The 23019-nt window shown below is 41.8% G+C and overlaps 1 protein-coding gene across 3 annotated transcripts in view; it reads right to left on the minus strand.

Annotated features, from left to right (window-relative positions):
* The window catches only part of TRABD (TraB domain containing), a 50133-nt gene that overhangs the window by 21793 nt on the left and 5321 nt on the right, over positions 1–23019 (minus strand). For 2 of the 3 annotated variants that reach the window (XM_075124465.1, XM_048836858.2), the window contains exons 2-5: positions 9800–9861; positions 7078–7156; positions 6410–6576; positions 3894–4034 (exon numbers count right to left, since the gene is read on the minus strand). In XM_075124465.1, the coding sequence (XP_074980566.1) occupies positions 3894–4034; positions 6410–6576; positions 7078–7156; positions 9800–9861 (449 nt within the window). Of the gene's footprint in view, positions 1–3893; positions 4035–6409; positions 6577–7077; positions 7157–9799; positions 9862–20371; positions 20391–23019 lie in introns of those variants that run through there. The other variant, XM_075124466.1, reaches the window with a different exon arrangement.

The following is a 23019-nucleotide window of genomic DNA, read 5'->3' on the forward strand; positions in this document are numbered from 1 at the left end:
GGGAAAAAACTATTAAACAGGAAGCATCAAACTGTATGGATTATTGGGAAGTACACGCAGACATTGTGCCATTAACAATCACTGAGAACCATCAACCATTCTGATGAAGAAACATTGTAGCCGTCCTCTGGAGCTGATTTACTGCTGAACACCATTCCCATTATTTCAGCTTTCATCATTTATATGCGGGATCATCCTTAAAAATGCTCTTTGAGCAAACAATCTGGTGTGTAATCAAAGAAATAATTAAATAAATCAGTCTTGTTTCAGCCCCCCCTGCCCAAAGTGAGAAGAAAGCATCTGTCCATATGAACTGTAAGAGTAGCTCATACCACACATTTGTAATTGAATGAATTAGAACAAACACTGCATTCTCCTCCAAATATAAGTAACACAGAACATGACCATATTTGCTCTGCATTTGTCCTGCTAGAGGGATAGTGGAGTGGGCTACATCTAGCAATCTAACCATGAAACAGCTAGATTCTTCAAACAGCGCTGAACTCTGGCTGAGTCCAATCAGACCTTCCTCTTTCTAATCTAGAAAAGCTGAGCACCAGGTAGTTTCCTGTTCATGGACTTGCAGATGAGATCTTAAATAAAAACCCTGAGCTTGATCCACTCTGTGGGCATAAGAAGGGATGCAACTTAGGGGGCTGGCAACTGTAGCACTGCCAGTTTCCATGAAGGGAAGACAACTTTAAACTCGACCTGGGGCTGCAGAATAAGGGAGGAAGGGTAGTGAAAATGAGTGTTCATTCACAGAACAAAGGATAAATGCTTCCACAAATTCAGGAGAGGTCCCCAGCAAGAGAATAAAAAAACCAACCAACCAACCAAACAGGATGTACTTGAGGATAAACTAGACAATAAATACAAGCCCCCATCCTTAGGCTATATTTGAGTAATCTCTCAGCAGCATTTTACTCACATAATTGTTTGTGCATTTTCATTTAAGATTTTAAATCTCTTTGTCTGGACTTGTGCTGCTATCTGCTTCAGCCTACCACCTATTATTTTCTTGAGTCTGAGCAAATAGGACAGGCACTGCGTTTTGGGCAGATTAAGAACATGATTGACTGAAATACACTGCAGTTATGTCCTTTTGCTACAAAGCAGGATGGAGTGTTTCCATCACTGTTCAAAAAGAAAACCCAGAACACAAGCGAAAATTAATTACATCTGTCCTAAAGAAGCAAACCGCAGCAAGTGATCTCAGCAGGAATCCAGCCTCAGCCACTTTAGTTAAAAAAAATAAAAAAACCTCTTATTTTGCTGGGGATCTCTCCTGAATTTGTGGAAGCATTTGTCCCATGCGTTCTATGAACGAACACTCATTTTCACCACCCGCCCTCTTCCCTCCCACTCTCCTTGCTGGCCTGATGACTTCTCACTCCTGGTGCACTTCACTTGGTAGTTCCCCGTGACCTGGCCTGGCCTCACAACACCACCTCCCCAGCCACCTCCCTGTGGCCAATTTCTAGCTTGAGGAAGCAAATGGGCACCTGGCATAAGGGAGGGTGGGTCATTTCAGCGATAAGGTGTGGGGTGGGAGGGAGGAGAGAGGGAGGGAGAAATCAGGATGAGAGGTGAGGTAGCTCTTGGTTATAGGGTTTAGCAGTTTGGAATTTGCTCTTTTCCAAGAGTCCCGAACCGCCCACTTTTCAGAAACCCTCCCTTCTCCCCAGTACAGCACTCCCTGTCAGTCATTGCTAAAGAACCCTGGGATGATGACTGAGTGGCTTTGACTCTTTGACTGAAATCAAGGCAAAGTTCTGCTGTTTAGGTTGAGTTTTGCTTTGTATTTTGCGTCTCCACTGCAAATCAAAACTCAGGATGTGAACCAACAAGAACTGAAACTGGAAAAGAGGCCTCAAAAATCCCCGCTAACTAATCCGGGGCGTTTCACACTGCTCTAACACGTCATGCTGTCACAAACAGGGAGCAGGTTGCTGAGAACAGCCAGTTATGCTGTAGAGTAGGTGGGAAACTGTCAAAAGCACAGATGGCAGTTAGGGGGCGAGCTCTTATTGAGAGTCAGTGGGACTTGGGTGCCTTTGAAAATATCCAACCAAGGCAGGCTTGATTACTATTGGGAATTGGTAAGATGCACAGTGTTTCTACATATACAAAGGACCCTCATCCATAGGCAACTTTATTTATTGACCTTATATTTTGAAATGGTCATTCAAAGAACAGCACAAGAATTATAATAATTTAAAGAGAACAAGGTCCAATACTGTGTTACTCGCACTGCCCCTAGTGGCTCAAAAGGAGAGTCATCCCAAGTCCTGGCAGGAATTGCTGACTACACGACACTACAGAGCTGCCATCATGAGCTTTCATAAGTCTCCTATTTAGGAAAAAATATAAAAGGTCTAACAATGATTTAAAATTAGTTTTCTATAAGATTTTCATTGGTCTTTTCCTCTAACAAAATTGCAAGGCAAAAAACTACTGCATTCATATTTAGATATAATAAGCAAAGAGTAATATTTTGTTCCTATTTTAATTGTTTAGAAACTTTGATGATGATCCCTTGATTGCACAGAGGCTGTGTAATTTTGGTCATTGCTTAAAGAAAACCTTACAAAAAAAATGTAACATTTAAATATGTTGCAATATCCTGGTCTTTGAGACTACATAAATACAAAACAGGAAGGACTAGTTATTGCTCTAGCTACATGAGTCAGAGAGAGACCATACACACACAGAAAATTACTAACTTCTTATTCACATGTGATTTCAGATTGGCAACAAGTGTTCTTGTTTTGGGACCAAGCCTGTAAATACCAACTCACAAACAGTCCCACTGATGTCAATAGGACTACCTACTTATGCCGAAGGTTCAGGATAAAATCAAAATATCTGCAGTAGATTATGAACCTGTCCTTTTAACTTGATTATTTAAGACACCATTGATTGGTGACCCAATGCTTGTAGTCTGTTCAAGTTATGATAAATATACCATTTAATCAACTTTTATTTGTTGCCCTACTGAGTAATTTTAACTTCATTAAACACAAATACAATTCACTGTTTGATAAAGATAATAAAGGACTGAATTTATATTTGCATACACACCCACACATTAACAACCAGCCAGTTTGGATAGGACCTGAACGTAATCCACTGACAACCCATCCATGATATAACACAAATATCAAATACTAATGTGATGTAGAATGGAATTAATAATGAAGGGGAAAAGCAACCAAATCTACCACTCAAACTATATACCCAGAACACACACACATATACAAGATGTCTGGCTAAAATTCCAGAAAATAGTGTCAAAAGAACATTAAGGTTGCAAAGTTAATCTCCAGTCCTGCAACAGGCTCCATATGGTGAAACCCAGGCAGAGCCCTGCTGACATCAAAGGGGCTCCTTGTACAAATCCAACTATAGAATCAAGGCCGTAAGCACTGAAAAGCCAGGAATTGCCGAAACCAAGGCTTAACAAACAACCTTAACTCTGAGGGTTTGTCTACACAGTGAAGTTAATACAAAATAAGCTAGGTTGTGAATTGAAAGCGCAATAGCTATTCTGCACTAGTTCCCCATGTAGACACTCTTATTTAGCACTAAGGCTATGCCTACACAGCCCCACACTTCGGGTTAGGGGAGCATGAACTGTAGGCCTAACAGTGCTTTTGTGCAGTTTAGCTTAATCCACTTCAAGAGTGCCCATATGGGGAGCTAGTGCAGAGTACCTATTCCATAACAGCTATTCCAGGCTATTTCCCCACATAGACAAGCCCTGACCATTGCAGCTATGCTCACACTAGGGCTGAAGTGCTAGTAGGCTTGGTAGAAGTTGGTAGCAGCCATGTTTCCGTTTGCTGAACTACCTTTTAGCACAGATTTAATTTTCACTAAGGTAATCATACCTGCTTTATGGCTTGCTGAAGTTTCTCCAGATTGATTTCTTTGGCTTCCTTTAGTAATGTCTTTTCATCCATCTTTAACATAGAAACTCTGTATTGGCAGAGCTCAACCACAACCACATCGGGCTGCACCTCCTGTATTGTCTGAAAAAGATTAATTTATTTACATAAACGTGGACAAGATGGAGAGCTACTGCAGCAAATATTGATTTTTTTATGAGAGCTATTTGTAAGGTATGGGGCTTAATAGGAATCCATTCCAAAAAATCATTTTCAATTAACACGGCAATGAAAAATAAACTGCTTCAGGCCATTGATATTGCTCTGAGTTATCACGTGCTTTTAGCACCTGCCAACCATCTGGGGACAGGAACATGGAGTAACAATTGTGCTGGAAAAAAATCTGATTTTAACATGTTCCCTGCACGTTAGCAAAGTTCATTTTAAACGGTACTTTATGACCTTCTGCATCACAAACCTAGCTGGGACAGGCCTTTCCATCAGCAAGGACTAAATGAAGAGCCCAAAGTGCTGGAGGGACTGATTCTAGCACAGATTTCCTCCTGCTCAGCTTCCAGTGCCAAGCAGGGCGGCGGGGCCAATCTATATTGCAAAGTTTGCATGGGACATGGAGCTCTGCTAGCTCTTCAGACCTGTCCTGATTCAGTTATTTCTGCCCCAAAGTTTGAGAAACAATCCCAGTTTTTACAGGCCTGTTCCGCTTCCCACAGTCCTAGCACGTAGAGCAATTAAAAGTTCCTTTCAGCTTCCATTCTCAGCATGATCCCAAATGACTATGCGATAACATATGATCATGTGTTAGCATCACAAAAGTGTTACAGTTTCCTGGAATGACTATCATTAAATTATCAATAGGAGAGAATGCAAGCCCTAAAGCCAGCTACCTGTACTATACCTGCATCTGGCCTAAAAATATACAATTAGGTGCTTTTATGCCAATTACTGATAACATTTGGGACTTGCTAGCAGTTCACTTTAATCAAATTATTGTTTATACACTATGGCTTACAACTTCGTACCATAATCCTGTAGACCCATCAAGCTAACCTTAGGGAAGGAGTCTAGGAAAGCACAGGGCTGAGTCAAGAGACTTAGATTCTATTCTCAGTTCAGCCACGTACTTGTGATATGGTGATTAATTACCCTTCCACAGCAGTACTGAATCATTGACCCAGGTACTATAAAGTGTGCCATACTTTGGAGGAGATGTAAAACCAAGGTCTCAACCATGTATGAATACAACAGCACTCGTGGCACTTTGCACAAGATTAGAGCTGTGACGTCTTTGCTCTCTACACAACTTTAAGAATATGAGGAAAAAAACACAGACACAGTTGGGTTCCAAATAACTGATCTGAGGGACGGTATACAAAAATACAAGGCCTAGCTACATAAATACACTGTTGCTCTGTTAGGATCTAGTGGCTTCTGCAATAGAAGACAGGGATGTCTATTAGAAGCTACTTAAAGGGATGCTACCCAATCCTATACACTACCATGCGTGTTAGTTGCAAAGTCATGGCTGAATCATGCAGTTATATTCTGCTACCCTAACCCCGAAATGCCCTGACACTATAGCAAAATTCTAATTATTATGAAAACAAGTTAGTTTCTTGTTAACTTTCCAGGATGTCATAAATATAAAGGGAAGGGTAAACACATTTAAAAGCCCTCCTGGCCAGAGGAAAAATCCTCTCACCTATAAAGGGTTAAGAAGCTAGGATAACCTCGCTGGCACCTGACCAAAATGACCAATGAGGAGACAAGATACTTTCAAAAGCTGGGGGGAGGGAAAAACAAAGGGTCTGTCTGTGTGATGCTTTTGCCGGGGACAGAACAGGAATGGAGTCTTAGAACTTAGTAAGTAATGTAGCTAGATATGCGTTAGATTATGATTTCTTTAAATGGCTCAGAAATTAATGTGCTGAATAGAATGGATATTCCTGTCTGTGTGTCTTTTTTGTAATTTAAGGTTTTGCCTAGAGGGATTCTCTATGTTTTGAATCTAATTACCCTGTAAGGTATTTACCATCCTGATTTTACAGAGGTGATTCTTTTTATTGTTACTTCTTTTTTACTGTTACTTCTATTAAAATTCTTCTTTTCAAGAACTGAATGCTTTTTTTTCCAGTGTTCTGAAGATCCAAGGGTTTGGGTCTGTGGTCACCTATGGAAATTGGTGAGGATTTTTACCAAACCTTCCCCAGGAAGTGGGGTCCAAGGGTTGGGAGGATTTTTGGGGGAAAAAGACGTTTCCAAACAACGCTTTCCTAATAAAATAAACCCAGATAAACGTTTGGTGGTGGCAGTGGAAGCCCAAGGGCAAAGGGTAAAATAGTTTTATACCTTGGGGAAGTTTTAACCTAAGCTGGTAAAAGTAAGCTTAGGAGGTTTTCATGCAGGTCCCCACATCTCTACCCTAGAGTTCAGAGTGGGGAAGGTACCCTGACACAGGCATATAATAAAATGTTACTGAATGGCTCCACCTGCATGCTTACCTTCACTACATCTCTTTTGCTGCTGTCACTGAAGTGGGCAGTACCAACCACGAACACCTTAGACCCTTCCTCAGTGACGAGTTCGGTCACAGTGCTTGGTAGATTAGGCTTTTTCTGTCTCTTCTTCATCTTCATGTCGAGGAGAATTTTAAATGCATCTGCATCAGCTACAAATTTTATTAAAATATGCACGTCTATAAAAAAAGTTTATTTTGGCCATTGCAACACGATAACATTGCATCAGTAACATAATGACAAAACGTCCTCATGACCTAGTGCAACATCACTGTCATTGTAGTGCCATGATACAGAATCCAATATGTACATACCCAAGTATTGCCTAGAGAGAAGGACCCGGCTTAAACACAAGCTGGGTATAACTATGATCTCAACAACAGAACATATTTACTTTAGTTTTAAAATATGGGAGTAGATAAAACCCTAGACTAATATGCCCTTTTTTCATCATTGCTGTTTTCAGATTTGGCCTTTACAGTAGAGCTTTGGCAGAAATGATGAAATTCCCCCACTTACATGTCTACCTTTTTTACACAGGGTCATTAGCTCCTTTTTAGACTAGTCACCACATTCTTGCTAGTAGTGCAAACATTTAGCTTTACATTCTACAGTTATGACATGTCTTTTTTCCTGATCAAACTAATACATACAAATATTTGGTGATGCGTCTGAAGTTTCCTTTTGGTCATCTTCCGGTGCATCGGAGGAGGACATTGGATCTGCAGCAGCCTGCATGAAATAAGAATTCAAAGGACAATGGGAGTTATAATGAAATGGTTTATACTCCTCTCTCCTTGTTAGTCTGGTTAGTTTGAATCCATGTATAATATTTAAACAACTAAATTAGTTAGACAGTGACAGAGAGCAAAATCTGATTTTTTCAACAGCTCTTTTGTAAGCTGGAAATTTATGATACAGAAAAATATATTCAAAAGGCATTTAAAATCTTTTGAAAGAGATATTAGTATTTATAACTAATACAGAGCTCACACAATCTGATGAAACATTCTAATCGAGCAGACTACTCTCTAAAATATTATAGAGAAGAATCGTGTGTTTTAGAATCATCTGTGCACAGATGATTCTAAAAGCATTGCTACTTATGGAAAACGTATTTCACAGCTTTTTAACTTGTGTACCACTGGAAGTCTAAGAAGAGTGCAAATCAGATATCACAAACTATCTACATTCTTTCAAAAGGGTCTGTTATGTATTATGCCATTTTAAGTTATAAGAGAGAGAGAGAGAGAGAGAGAGAGAGAGAGAGAGAGAGAGAGACTGACTACAAAATAAGGCCTGATCCTGCAAACACTTATTCACAAGCTACTTCCCACACATGAATAGTTCAAGTAAATGCACACATGTAAGTCTTTGAAGGATTGAGGTCTATCCGACTTGATATCCAAATATTTACCTCAAAAATTTTACAACTTGAGATATCTGAAGCAGCTCTTTGACTAGCAAAATCCCTTCAATTCCTAGTTAACATATAAGCTTTAACATCATACAACTACAGACAATGCAGACTTGGAGCACTCCCTGTAATTCAGCCTGCAGTATTTTGGGACTGACCAAATCTCCAATCAAGTCAGAGAAATATAATTAATGCCAAAAGATACTACAAACAAAGTAAAGCCCAACTACGAGCTATGTTTAGGCAAGGGCATTATTTCAAATTATTTCTGGTAATTGTTGGGAGGATCTGGAATTCTTCATCAACACATTCTCAAGCCAGTGACTGGATGTGGCTCAATAATTATTCAGAGTTCCTTTCAAATGAAGCACTGGTAATGAATCAACACCTACCAATATTTACTTGGTAAACAACGTAATTTCCAAAGGATGTACATTTCCTATTTTTAAACCTTCAAGTTTGTTAGTTTCTTCCTACAAAAGACGTAACAATGCCTCATAGGAGGAAACTTTTCACTACATCTACCTTATTCTTTCATACCACAATATTTCTGCTTTCAGAAATTCTAGCACAGTTTACATTTATCATGTTTGCCATCCAAGGTAAAAACAATTACAAACTTGGGTACTTAAAGTTAAATATCCAAACCCATATTTAAAAACCTGAACACAGACAACTTAGGTGCTTCAGTACAAATATAGCTACACCCTTTATGCATCCAAGTTTGAAAGTTTGGACCAAGATGAACAACCCAACAAACACATACCACAGTAAATTATGTATTTGGTGACTACAAGTTCATCTTATATGGCAATTTCAACAGCATCTACCCCATCACAGATCCCATTTAATTCATATTTTTACCTAGAGGTGCCTTTTTGGGGGCACTTTAATTGAAAGTAAGGACAGACAAAACGTATCTGATGCTTGAAAGCTTTACACTACTTTTAGCAAGGAAGTTTTACTTCTCAAATCCTTGGGGCGTTTCATTAGTCTAGTCAGTAATTCTCAGTTGTTAAATACTAGGGGTGAAATCCCGCTCCTAGTGAAGTCAATGGGATTTTTGCCATTGACTGTGATGCAGCAAGGCTCTCAACCCCAGCCAGTAGCAATCAAACTCCCAACCTGTTTCTGACTTCAGCTCTGGAGTACCCAATCTAAGTAATTCAAGGCAGTGCACCACATACCTGTTCTGCAGTAAAAGAATATTTATAGACAAGATACAATCATCAATATAATCAAGTACCCACTCAGCCTCTGAGTACCCATTCTTTGAGCCTTTCAGAGTAAGCAACTCTATTCAAACATTAATAATATTTCATATTATATTTTTCAAATATGTGGCATAGAAAACCCTCTTAAATTCTGCCATTTGTAATGGCTTTATCAATATAATGAGGGTGAATCGGAGGTGGGGGTAAATGCTATTTGCCAGATGAAACAGTGTCTTAATTTTATGATTATTACACACACACGTACACATACACGTCTTCCATAGCAAAATATTTCAGGAACATGGGAAAGTGAGTTGAAAGAGAAGAAGGGAAACAGAAGGAATTCAAGGGTGGAAAAAGGCATCTAGGCCACAATTCAGCAAGGTACTTAAGGTGCCTACAATGGGACTACTCGCATGCTTGAAGTTACTCCTACTATTTTACCATGAGCCCTTGAAGTCAGGTAATTAGGTAAGAATCTCAGCTTTTACTTAAAAATAAAAGAAGGGTACACTTCTACCCCTCCTGGTTGCAAATAAAAGCCTGAAAATAAACCCTAGGGGTCCCAAATCTGGACAGCAAACAACCACCACCCACGGTTTAATTATTTTTAAGCCAATCCCATGATTTTTGAATGCTTGGCGCTGGTAATAGTGGGCATATGCTTAAGTACCTTGCTGATTCTGGGCCTTGTCAAGTGCTTTCTATCATCACTACTGGGGAAGAGGTTATTCCAAACCTTACCTCGGGCTGTTGCTCCTCCTGCATTACTGAAGTGTAGTTTAATTTCACTAATCTGAAGAGGCCTGTAAAAAAAATAAAAGGTGGGTGGGGGAAAATAAAAGATTATGGGTTGTAACTAGCAAAGGTCAGAGCATTTATGAAAAAATGAAGAAAAATACTGAAAAGTATAGGCATTTCCATCCCCCACCTTCTCCAGATAAACAGAAAAGATAACAGAAGCAACCTAGAGATATATAGTACAAACTTGTTTATGGAAAACATTTTAGAGACAGCAAAAACATCTGGATCAACGGGAGTTGGAAATAATGGGGATTTGGAGTTTACTAGCCCAGCTACCCAGTGTTCTGCAACGTACAGGGTTATATCAATTTCTGCAGATCAGCTACACACAAAAGGAAATACAAGGGAGGGTGTGGGGGAAGAAGAGAGAGTTCTTGGTAATAGGAAAAGTGTTGTTCCATTGCATGTGGTTCTCTATCTTTTTCCTGAGTTGACCCATATCACAACAGAAAAAAAGTTTATGCACCCTCTCCTTTATTTTGGCGACTCCTCAGCAACCTGGCTAAAGAACAGGAAGGTGCTCACAAATCCCACACCCTGGACCCATTTAGTGGACTCTCACGCCCCAGGCTGAGAACCCAGGCATTAGTTTTTGCCTCCCATAACGAACATTTATATTGGTGTCATGCATCACACAAAACATTATGAACCAAGAGGCCTGACTCTCAGTAGCCCTAAGGCCCCTTTACACACCTCTCTGTCTGGAAAAAGAGGCCTTAGTGGAACTTAAAAATCAGGCTGTTTGGAGGCTATAGTGACCAGATGCCCTGATTGTATAGGGGCAGTCCCTATATTTGGGGCTTTTTCTTATATAGGTGCCTATCCCCCCCTCCCCCCCATTTTTCACACTTGCTATCTGGTCACCCTATTAGAGGCTGCTGAGATAAGTTTGCCTAATTCATCCCACTCTTGTTTTCAAGCTGCATTCTTCCACGCTGCAGCATATACCTGGAATACCTTCTTTCTCCCTGGACCCAATCATGCAAGGTTGGTAAAAAGGGACTTCAGTTATAGTCTAGGGCAGGGGCTCCCAAACTGTGGTACGCGTACCCCTGGGCGTATGAGAGATGTCTCTGGAGGGTGCGAGGGGGAAAATATGTAACGGTCACTTATTTATTATTTATTGCATTTTCATAATAGGCTACTCAGACAAAGCTTTAAAACTCTGTGGGAATTTGTTATATAAAATATGGTATTTACTTCAAGATGTACCAATGAGAACAGATACACACAGACACTGATGTACAGAGCCCTCACCTCCAATCACTGTACAGCATGGGTTCAGTTGCCCAACAACTGTCCAGTCTAACTGAGCTCAGAACTTGGGGGGAGAGCGGGAGGGAGGAGGAGGAAAGAGGGGTTTTGGTTGTATATGTCACATTCTAACTATATCTGTAGGCAACAGTGAAATATGGTCAGATGGCTAAAGACAACGTTAAGAAGAACATACACACACACACCAGCGATGAGAGGGGTAGGGGTACGCAGGCAGCTGGTAGATCTGGAATGCTGTGTGCAATAAGAAAAGTTGTGAACCTCTAGTCCAGGGCATGCAGCAGATTGTAAGAACTATTGAACTAAATGACTATTCCTTCCTTATGCAAACTTCTTCCACAGATTGTTAAACCACCAAAACAAATGTTAATACAATAAAGAAATAATGAGCATGCAGGGATTTGGAATCAGAGTCTTCTGTAACCTGGTTCATGGAGATAATATTGTTCAGACACCACACTTAGAATGCGAGCTTTTTGGATCAGGGACCAGGTTTTATTTCATGCTCTGTACAGCACGTAGCGCATTGACGACATCTAATAAAATCAGGCATGACTTCGCCCTCCATCAAGTCAGTCTACCTGAGCAGATCATGGAAGACACTCACCCAAGATTATCTTCTTTTTTGCACACTGGGATGTAAGAGACACAAAGACTGTACATACTCCTTCACCTCTATTGCAGTACATTAAAAAGGATAGCATTTTAGTCTTTTGTTGCAGGCTAGACTTCTAGTTTTCATTCAAATGGATTTTTATTGCTTTCTGGCTGCCACTTAAAGTTGGATATTAGAAGAAAAAAATATCCAACAGGGCAGCAAGAAGCATCAGCATGTAGCTCAGACAGCTGCCCATATGTATAGACCTGCCTTAATGATTCACACGATAGGGTTGTCTAGTGCTACTGGTCACCCAGAAAACTGGAGAGGGGCATGGGGAGAACAACTGCAGTTCAGGCAACAAGACAAATTACAACGAGACCTAAAAGCCTGACTCTGCAGACTCTTTGTAGGCAGAATTCCCCATGAAGTCAGAGGAATGCTATGCAGAGAGCAGCTACAGATCAGGCTCTGAGCCTGTGGGGCAAACTACATTAACAAAACAAAAATTACTTACAAAGACTCCAAGGGATTAAGTTCCTGATGATTTGTCCATATGCAGACAAGAGTTGTACGTATGCAACATAACTGCTAACATTCTTTCAAGAAGAATTATTTTTCTTACAATGTGCAGTTAAGAACAAAACCCCCACAACTCCACCTGCTTTTTCTTTTTAAAAAAACATATGCAAAACTTAAGGTAAAGGGATGGGTGTAGCTGAAGTGCTATTTTAACTTACACCTGTCTTTTATGCCTCAGTAGCATTGTACATAAACATAATGAAAGGGAGTTCCTGCTCCAAATAGCTTGCATGCTAAACAGACAATGCAGACAAGCATAACTCCAAATTAGCTGTGCCTCAGTTACTGACCTATTCCTTTGTACTAGGTCAACTTGGCACTTGATTTTCTCATTTATGTACAAATACCCAGAGTTTTTCCAGCATCCGCATACACCTGAGCTCTAGAGGCAAACTGAAAGGTTTGGTAAGTTTGAACACATGCCTTTTACCTACAGTTGGGAGTTAAAGAGTAAATTAGAAGCTCCATTTAAAAAGCAAACTCTTATACATAGGCTTGGAAGGATTAGGTTTTTATCAGTAAGTATCACTGTATACACAAAAAACAATGAAAACCTATTTCCACCAATAATAATTGAAATTTATGGACAGGCAAAGTAAGAAAAATGCTGCTTGAGAACTAGACTTTGATTTAAAGATATTTACTCTGTATATTTTGACATGTGATGTTTACAATTTGTGTTTTAGCAATTATGAAGCTTTAGGTTTTTGAATCTCAATATCTATTGAGATTCATTGTCAGACCCCCTCCCATTGTCTGACACACACCCACACCCATAATTTTGCACAACAGTGAAAATTTAAATTGATAAAAATTGAAAAAATGCTTAAAAATAAAACAGAGATTACCTGTTGAAATTATTAAAAATAAAATAAAATTGAGTTCTGCCAAGCCACGTTATACAGAAGCATCAAGTGATTCTAAATCATCACGCAGATAAAATTTAAAACGACCATCTCCAATTCTCACCAAATTGTGAATGCCACTATGCACAATTAACAGAAAAATCTTCTCTGAACTTCACCTAGTTAATTCTAGCCTCAACAGCATCCTTGGTCTGTCCTGTCTATTTGGAATGTAAGCTCTTTGGGGCAAGCACTGTCTCTCACTGTGTGTATCATGCCCATCAAAATGGGGCGCCAATCTCAGCTGGAGTCCTCTAGGCAGTACTGCAATACAAATGATATGCGGCACAGTCAAGCTGAGGTTGATTAACACTTTCCATTTTAAGATTCTGTTTTCAGTTGCTTATAACTTTGCCAAAGTTAATTGTTTGGGCTGAAATTTACCATGCTGGCTGTCCACAATTTTTTTTGTGAGGAGATGGAAGGAGGAAGATTTCAGACAATGGTTCAACCACTTCCAAAAACAAAACCAGAGAAAAATATATTGTTTTTCCCATGTTAAAAAATTCTTACAACGGTACTGTTAAGAAGCTTTAGCACTCCCATGCTTGGGATCATGGACTTGTACTATGGCAACACCCTTGCCAAATTTCTAGGATGTGCTTTTTGCAATCTTACTGAAAATCTGTTCAAATTTGTCCACGTTCAGAGCCTCTGAAAAAAAAAAAAAAATCTCAGTTTGCACATGCTCATTAGAGACTTGAGAGTTTGGCCTGAAGTTCTATAAAGATTCCATCTGTACTGAAAAGTATATGCTCTGTCTGCACACAGCTCCTATGGTCTGACCACATTTCACATGCACCATCCCATTGACTCAGAGTACTCCACCCCAAGGTTGCAGGAACCAAGCAGGACTTTTCTTGCAACTGCTCTTTTCACCGGCCAGCGACTGCTGCAGCACCAAGCAGAAGAGCTGAGAGTAGGGAGACTTGTCTCTCAAGTGCTCACAATACTCCTGTGATGGGTCCCCCCTCCCCTTCGGGATGCTGCCTGGAACTGGGGTACCATTGACCCCGCCTGACCCACCAACCTGTATTGCTGCTATATGCTATATTGCTGAGGCAAGCCAGTCCAGCCCTCCCCCAGGCTTCAGACTGCACTTTACCAGCACACATACAGGTAGGGACACACCCAGCTGCAGCTATACATAGATGCTGAGATCAGCTCTGCATGGGAAGGCTCAGCTAAGGAACTGCCCAGTATTCAAGTTCACATCCCCTCTGGAGTGTAAACCCAAAATTATACTGTCTTGAACTGCATAGAGAACTGTACAGCATAAGCTCATGAAATTCACCCTCTCCCTCAATGTGGAGGGGAATATACACAGCTTTCTGCCCCAACTTATGATTTCGACACACACTGGTTTTAGACAAAACAAAAACAAGTTTATTAACTACAAAGGACAGATTTTAAGTGATAATAAGGGATAGCAAACAGATCAAAGCAGATTACCTAGCAAATAAAACAAACATGCAATCTAAACTTAATATACTAAAGAAACTGGTTATAAGTAACAAATTCTCACCCTAAATGTTTTTTTAGGCAGATTGCAGAGATTCTTGAAGACAAGCTGCATTGCTTGCAGCTTAAAACTCCAGATATTTCTTTCACAAGACAGACAACACTCTCACCTGGGCTCAGCCCTTCCCCGCAGTCCAGTCTTTTTGTTCTCAGGTGTTTCCAGCAGTCCTTTTTCTTAGGCAGGGAGTCAATGAAGAATGAACCACAATGATGTCACTCCCCTGCCTTAAATAGTTTTTGCATATGGCGGGAATCCTGTGTCTCCCAGTTTGATTCCCACCCCCGTATTATCATGGAGTCCAGTACCAGCCAACTTGGTCACATGTCACTGCAGCCATAACTCAGAGGCTGTTTGCAGCATCCCCAGGAAGGCTTCCCTGTGGGAGATTAGCATCTTCTAAGACCTATTGTTTTCCCTAATGGCCCTTCAAAACCAGCCATCTAGACTGATTAGTCTGCCTAGTGGGCATTCTCCAGGTGTAATCACATTTGTAATAGATGCACAGACAATATTTTTTATGTCTGAAGTTAGGAAAAGAGACATGCATACAAATAGGACAATCATATTCAGTAAATTATAACCTTTCCAATGATATCTCATATGCCTTATCTTGCATAAAATACATCATAGTTATGCCATAATCATATCATAACAATATCTCTATGAAGAATACATGGGTATAATGCCACAACTCCCATTACTGGAGCCCAGGCAGCAAGGGGAAGAATGAGGGAATTGCTTGAGTGGCAAGGAGCTGGGCTTGGGGAAGGGCAAGTAGGGAGACTGGGATGAGGAATCAAAAAGAGTTGGGAAGGGGAACTAGGTCAAGGAGCCAAGAGGGGAACGTGAGGGAGGTGAGACTGGTAAAAACTGGAGGGGCCAAGGGCTGAAGGGTCTGTAACCACTAGAGAACACTCTCCTCCATAGCCTGGAATGGAACACAACATTCCCCAGTCCAGGGGTTCTCAAACTTTTGTCCTGGTGACCTCTTTCACACAGCAAGCCTCTGAATGCAACCCCCCCCTTATGAATTAAAAACACTTTTAAAATATATTTAGCACCATTATAAATGCTGGAGGCAAAGCGGGGTTTGGGGTGGAGGCTGAGAGCTCACAACCCCCCATGTAATAACCTTGTGACCCCCTGAGGGGCCCGAGCCCAAGTTTGAGAACCCCTGCCCTAGTCTCAACACTCCTATGCTGTCAGCAAATAGCTGTGAACCCCCCTGGCAAAGTGCATGCCTCATCTCCTCCTCTCTGCTGGCTGGCCTACACAGAAGATAACCTATCAGTGCTATAAATTACTCATTTAGCCCAAGTGGCAGAGGTTTGTGCTCTGGATCTAAAGGTTCCAACTCTGCTGGTGACCCACATTGGAGTCAATATGGTTCCACATAAGGATATTTGTTTTTTTCAGTTTGCTTTTTAAACACGCCCCCCAACCACCCACACACAAAATGATATTGCAAAACCCAGCCCTCAGAAATTAGGACATGGCAGCATGAAGGTTGTCTGTGCAACCTTAATTCAGCCCACTCGTTCATAGAATCATAGGGTTAAAAGGGACCACAAGGGTCAGCTAGTCCAGTGGTTTTCCAACTTTTTTTCTGGGGACACAGTTGAAGAAAACTGTTGATGCCCACAACCCAAAGAAGCTGGGGATGAGGGGTTTGGGGAGGGCTCAGGGCTGGGGCAGAAGGTTGTGGTGCAGGGGTGAGGGCTGCGGGGTGGGGCCAGGAATGAGGGGTTCAGGGTGTGGGAGGGGACTCTGGGCTGGGGCAAGTGGTCAGGGCTCTGGGTGCAAGCTCTGGGGTGGGGCCAGGGATGAGGGGTTTGGTGTGCAGGGTGGCTCAGGGCTGAGATGGGGGGCTTAGTACTGTGACAGGGGGTTGGGGTGTGGGAGGGGGTTGGGGCTCTGGGTTTGGGGGGCTCACGGCTGGGACAAGGGGTGCAGGCTCTGGGGTGAGGCCAGGGATGAGGGGTTTGGGCTGCAGGACAGTGCTCTGGATTGGGGGGGCTCAGGGCTGGGGATGAGGGGTTTGGGGTGGCTCAGGGCTGGGAATTGGGGCCTGGGCTTACCTCCGGTGGCTCCCGGTCAGCGGCGCAGCCGTGGCGCAGCGGCAGACTTCCTGCCTGTCCTAGCACCACGGACTGCGCTGTGCCCTGGAAGCAGCCAGCAGCAGGTCCGGCTCCTAGGCAGAGGCGTGCAAGCGGCTCCGCGTGGCTCTCACCTGCAGGCACCACTCCCTCTCCGCGCAGCTCCCATTACCACTTCCGCGGTGCAGCGCGGTGTCAGAACAGGTAGGCACTAGTCTGCCTTAGCTGGGCAGTACCACCAACAGGACTTTTAACATCCCAGTCAGCAGTGCTAACCAGAGCCACCAGAGTCCCTGGGTGCTGAGCAAGGTGACCCAGTGCCTTACATGCCATGACCCAAACTTTGAAAAACACTGATCTAGTCTAACCCTCATCCAAGATGCAGGATTTGTTGCATCTAAACCATTGAAGACAGATGGCAATCCAGCCTCCTTTTGAAAATCTCCAGCGAAGTAGCTTCCACAACCTCCGGAGGCATCTGATCCATTGTCCTACTGTTCTTACAGTTAGGAAGTTTTGCCTGAGATTTAATCTAAATCTACTTTGCTATCATTTCAACCCACTGCCTCTTCTCCTGCCCTCTGTGGCAAAAGAGAACAACTCTTCTCCATCTTTTTATGGCAGGCTTTCAAGTATCTGAAGACCGTTATTATATTCCCCCTTAATCGCCTCTTTTCCAAATTAAACATACTCAGTTCCTTCAGCCTTTGCTCATATGGCTTGATTCCATCCCTTTGATCATCTGTGTCACTTGCCTCTGGATCCTTTCCAGTTACTCTGCATCCTTTTTATACATTGGTGACCAAAACTAGACACAGTACTCCAGCTGGGGCCTAAACAGTGCCGAGTAGAGCGGTACTATCACCTCCTATGACTTGCATGCTATGCCTCTGTTAATGCCTTTGCCTTTTTGCAACAGCATCACATTGCTGACTCATGTTGAAGTTGTGATCCACCACAACTCTCAGATCCTTCTCAGCAGTGCTGCTGCCAAGCCAGTTTTCCCCCATTCATGTAATTAAAGATCATCATACTGCACAAGATCCCATATTGTTTTTTTCCACAGCACCCCTGTGTAAACCAATGGGCCAACTGACCAGCTAGCGCATCATAAAGCATTCTCAGCTGCCCGATTTCAGTCCTTTTAATTCAGGGCTCAAATTTTATTCCTCCAAAATAAGACAGCTTAACTTAAGTTCGAGTTATAAACCTGTCCTGGGGTCTCCTGAAGGAGCCCAACTACTCCAAGCAGTTGACTCCAAGCAGTCCAAGCAGTCTGACTACTCAGGCCACTACTCTGACTACTCAGGCCAAGCACTACTCCAAGCAGTCTGACTCCTCAGGCCTTCTGCTTCAGCTTTCCTCCAACAAACTGGCTTCCAACCTTCCTGGTCTGCTCCCTGCAGGACTGTACTCCCAGGCCATCTATCTGGCAGTTAAGGAGGGCCTCTCTACTCCCTTTGTATATCTAGCCTGTGCCCTGAAATCAGGCTGTCCTTTATATCCCAGCAGCCTGGCTCTGAGACACAGTCTTAAGTCCTGTTTCAGAGTAACAGCTGTGTTAGTCTGTATTCGCAAAAAGAAAAGGAGTACTTGTGGCACCTTAGAGGCTAACCAATTTATTTGAGCATAAGCTTTCGTGAGCTACAGCTCACTTCATCAGATGCATCTGATGAAGTGAACTGTAGCTCACGAAAGCTTATGCTCAAATAAATTGGTTAGCCTCTAAGGTGCCACAAGTACTCCTAGTCTTAAGTCCTGTAATCACAGGACTTATTTCCTTCAGCTGGGAAGGTGGGCTGACCTGACACAGGATGCATCTGAGCACCGACACCCTTACCACATCAGCTCACCCTATGACAACTGCCTCGTACAGTTGCAGTATCGAGAATGGAACATGCTCTGGGGATGAGTTGGGGTTGTATAGCAAAGGAGGCTGTTGTCTGTTGGACTCCTGCCTCATTTGTTGAAAAAGTCAGAAGGTTTGCAGTAAAGAAGCCCGGGGACTGCAGGAACTGAAAGGATGGTCTCATAATAACGTCAGTTAGATGCTGCACTGGAGAACTGGATTCTATCTGTGCCTCTGCCACAGAGTTTTCAGTGTGATGCTGGGCAAGCCATTTAACCAAACTTTTCCCAGGTGGCCACTAATTGTGCGTTCCTCATTTTCTGGATTTCCATCTTGACACCCCTGGGGTCTGATTTACAGAAGTGCTGAGTGCTCACATCTGCAACTGAAGTCAATGGGAAATGTGCACATAACAAATAAATAAAGTGCTATAAAACGTTATATGTTCTTTGAAAACTCAGGCCCATATCATCTCAAATTAGGTACCCAAAATTAGTGGACACTTCTGACATTAATGCTTTTGTGCCTCAGTTCCCCATGTGTAAAATGGGAATACTACCACTGTAGCTCCCCAGGTGTCGTGAAGAGAAATCCATTAATGTTTGTGAAGCACTTAGATGCTACAGGGATGAATGCCATACAAAAGCGCACGTGAGGAAATGAATAATTCTCTTATCAGAGCAGTGTTTGAATAGTGTGTGGTAAACAAGACTGGGCCACAGTTTGAGCAATGAGGAAAAAACAAAAGATTGAACAGCTGCTTGTTCAGTAAGCATCATCTATCCCTTGCACTGAATAAGGCATGGGCCTCTAGAAAAATAATAATAGTATGTGATCATGTAATTAAAGCCTGTATCAGAATGTATATGCACAAAGAGGCTGAATTAAGGTTACATGGGCAACCTTAATTCAGGCTTTTGCTAACTTTTCAGTGCTTGACTTTTTAATTTTAACATTCTTATAGTGTAGTTTCTTTTTGTATGTAATACAAGTAACATATACAACCACATAATACTAGGGAATCTCAAGAAATTACCCAACTCCTGTTCACGGGTCTCAGCACTGCAACAAAAGAAGACTGATATTTCAAAGTTATGCAAAGCCTTCCACAAGGTCAAAGACCCCAGAGTCCATGCAGCCCATAGCAGGAGTGAGACTGGGACATTTTCTGAAACACAGCAGTGTTGCCTAGTGGAGAGAGCATTGGATTAGGACTCAGGAGACCTGGGTTCTTTTCCTGGCTCTGCCACTGGCCTGCTGGATGACCTCGGGCAAGTCACTTTACCTCCCTGTGCCTCAGCTGCACAATCTGTAAAATGGGGAAACTGATGAAAGTTCCCTCATGAAAAGCATTGCATAAAATCTAAGTGGTGGTATTATTATCATCACCATCCTCCTCCTGCTGCTGCTGCTGCAGCAAGACAGCTTGGGTGGGCAGCCATCTTCACTTACACCGACATTTCCTGGATTGGGGAGAAGAGACTGCAATATCCTCCCCTAAAAGAATTTTTTTTGGGAGGGGCGGGGAGGCGCGGAGCCGGGGGAAAGGTTGACTACCCAGATTTACTTGAAGATCTTTGAAGGAAGGGACATGCTTTTCCAGTAATTCCTATCCTGCACAAAATGAAATGAATAAATAAAGGATATAGTGAAAAAGCAGATTTCCCCAAAGTAAAGCCTGGCACCGTATCACACCAGGCCTTGTATTCTCCTAGCAGCCTCGTCAATGATGGGTATTCCAAGGTCAATTCAGGAAGGCATCCAGCATGTTTAGCCAACGTATGATCCGTAACACCACCTCTGCCTTGGACACTGCAGGTACACTGATGGCGGGGGAAAAAGGAATCAGCGAGAGTAAGAGTGTCAGAATGCTTGCTGTCTCCTTGGGTGGACTCTATTAGTAAACTATTGGTTGCAGATAAAGAGTTTTTTTCCTAGCATATGGTGTCTTAGTTCACCACACTGTTTCAGTTCTTGTTGTATAATTAGGTACCTGAAACTGTCCCTGATCTCTTATTCTCCCCACTGCAAACAGAGGATAAACACACAGTCATCAGACACATGAATGCAGGGTTCAGACAGGACTTTAAACTGAAAGACACTAAAAACAAGTTACCATTAAAGAGTCATTCCTCACCTCCTCTGTTGTTACTATCACTTTGTAGGAACATATTTCAAGCATAGCATAAGAAGAAAGGACTTTCAGGCAGATCAGTAGAAATTGCACACGCGCGCACATACACACACGGATTGAATTTGGCCCTATATCTTTGTCTGAACGCACCTGAATATTAAAGAACTTGTTCCGTTCAGACAGTGAATTGGAGTCAATCAACAAAATGCTTTTTTAAAAATTCTCTCCCTTTCTATTAATGATAGTAGTTGACCACATCATTTTTTGAAACCAGGTTTTTTAAGCCAATACAGTATTTATTCTTCATTATTATTATCTCTGCAGAAACTTGAAAAATAGCATTTGTTTCACCCAACATTTTATCATCATCTCCATTAAGGAAATACAGTATATTTTTCTCTGTTTCTAGAACTGCTCTGTGTTTATTACAGTCTATGCACAAACATCATTGGTATAACTGGTCAGAAACAGCGGGAAGGAACTTGCTACAACTTGTTTTAATTTTTCATTAAAACAAACTTTCAACAACTTTTTATAAACATGCCTAATTGTCTGCAATGTCTATATAAGGTACTCATATGGCCCACCATTACCATAGTATCTGAGCGTCTCACAAACTTTAATGTATTTATCGTCATAAACTCTGAGGTAGGGAAGCAAGATTAATTGCATTTTACAGATGGAAAACTGAGGCACTGAGAGCCCAAGGGCCAGATTTTTAAATGTATTTAGGCACCTGATGGGATTTTCAAAAGCACCTAGGTGCCAACTTCTATTGAAATTTCCAATCCCTTTTATTTGTGTAGAGCAAATTTGGTGCCAACAACCCTTCAGTCTGAAGTCCTCTTTACCCACAAACAGGGATAGCACACGTCTTTGTTAGCCGTGCATATTTCCTCATGCTGACGTGCCAATATGCCTCAGCCCTGCTCTTTTGGGATCAGTGCTAGGGAGTAGGGAATGCAAGAACAATCATACTGGGTCAGACCAATGGTCCATCTAGCCCAGTATCCTGTCTTTGGACAGAGCCAGGTGCTTCAGAGGAAAGACGATCCACCTTGATGCACATTCAGTCCCTGGCCTCTCTGCCAAGACTGCCAAGGATGCCAATTAGTGCAAACTGCCATATGAACATTTATTCTATGGACACTAGACTGAGACCACTAAAGTACTTCACTTAGATCACAGAACAGCCACGAAATGTAACAATGGTCATTAATGACCAGGGCTGGATTCAAACCAGCAACCACATGTAAAAGGCTCTATACTCCATTAGCAAACCCTGAGCCATCTTGTCCCATGATACTTCAATATTCTTGGACAGAACACAATTTATCTGTTTGTTTTCAATGAAAAAGTGTAAGTAAAATCTCACTCAAGTCTACATACATTAAAATCTACTGCATTCCTTTTGTATACTAAAACTGTAATTTTGTCAGAGATAGCTTTTTGAGTTTGTCAGGTACAGCCAGCTTATTGTGAATCCATTTGCTTATGTAATACGCTGGATAAGTATGTCCCATCCCACTCTAACAAGATCCTACTACTACTACTCCTCACTAACCAAATAACTCTTTTTTGCATAAGTGGTAGGCGCAAACCTGTGTTTTGGAGCTGAAGATACAGGGTTCTGTCACGACTCATACTTATCACTCATCTATTGCTTCCTTTTGTGTATCTATGATCCCCTTCCCCAACCTAATATTTTACCCAGTATGAAAGTTTAGCCAGCCAACTGGTATGTTCCTATGTCTCTTTTTACTTTTATCACAAAAAAACAGAACGGTACGAAGGATTTAAGGCTGATACAATTTAAATGCTTATAAATAAAATCTTACAATATTTACAGACAAGTCATCTTCATTTCCAAGTAGTATCTCTTTCCTATTTACATACTACAAATATCCAACATGACACATCAGCTGAAATCTGGTGCCCAATGATGCAACAGACACAAATTTAGGAATTTGAACCGGTTTCAAAACCGGTTTCAGAGTAACAGCCGTGTTAGTCTGTATTCGCAAAAAGAAAAGGAGTACTTGTGGCACCTTCGAGACTAAGCTTATGCTCAAATAAATTGGTTAGTCTCTAAGGTGCCACAAGGACTCCTTTTCTTTTTGGTTTCAAAACCATCACCAAGGTGACCTATTCTATCTATGTCTTGCACATTTCCCCAGCACCACCCACACCTGAGACTTA

Source organism: Caretta caretta, chromosome 1 (genome assembly GCF_965140235.1).
Source record: "Caretta caretta isolate rCarCar2 chromosome 1, rCarCar1.hap1, whole genome shotgun sequence".
Lineage (NCBI taxonomy): Eukaryota > Metazoa > Chordata > Testudines > Cheloniidae > Caretta > Caretta caretta.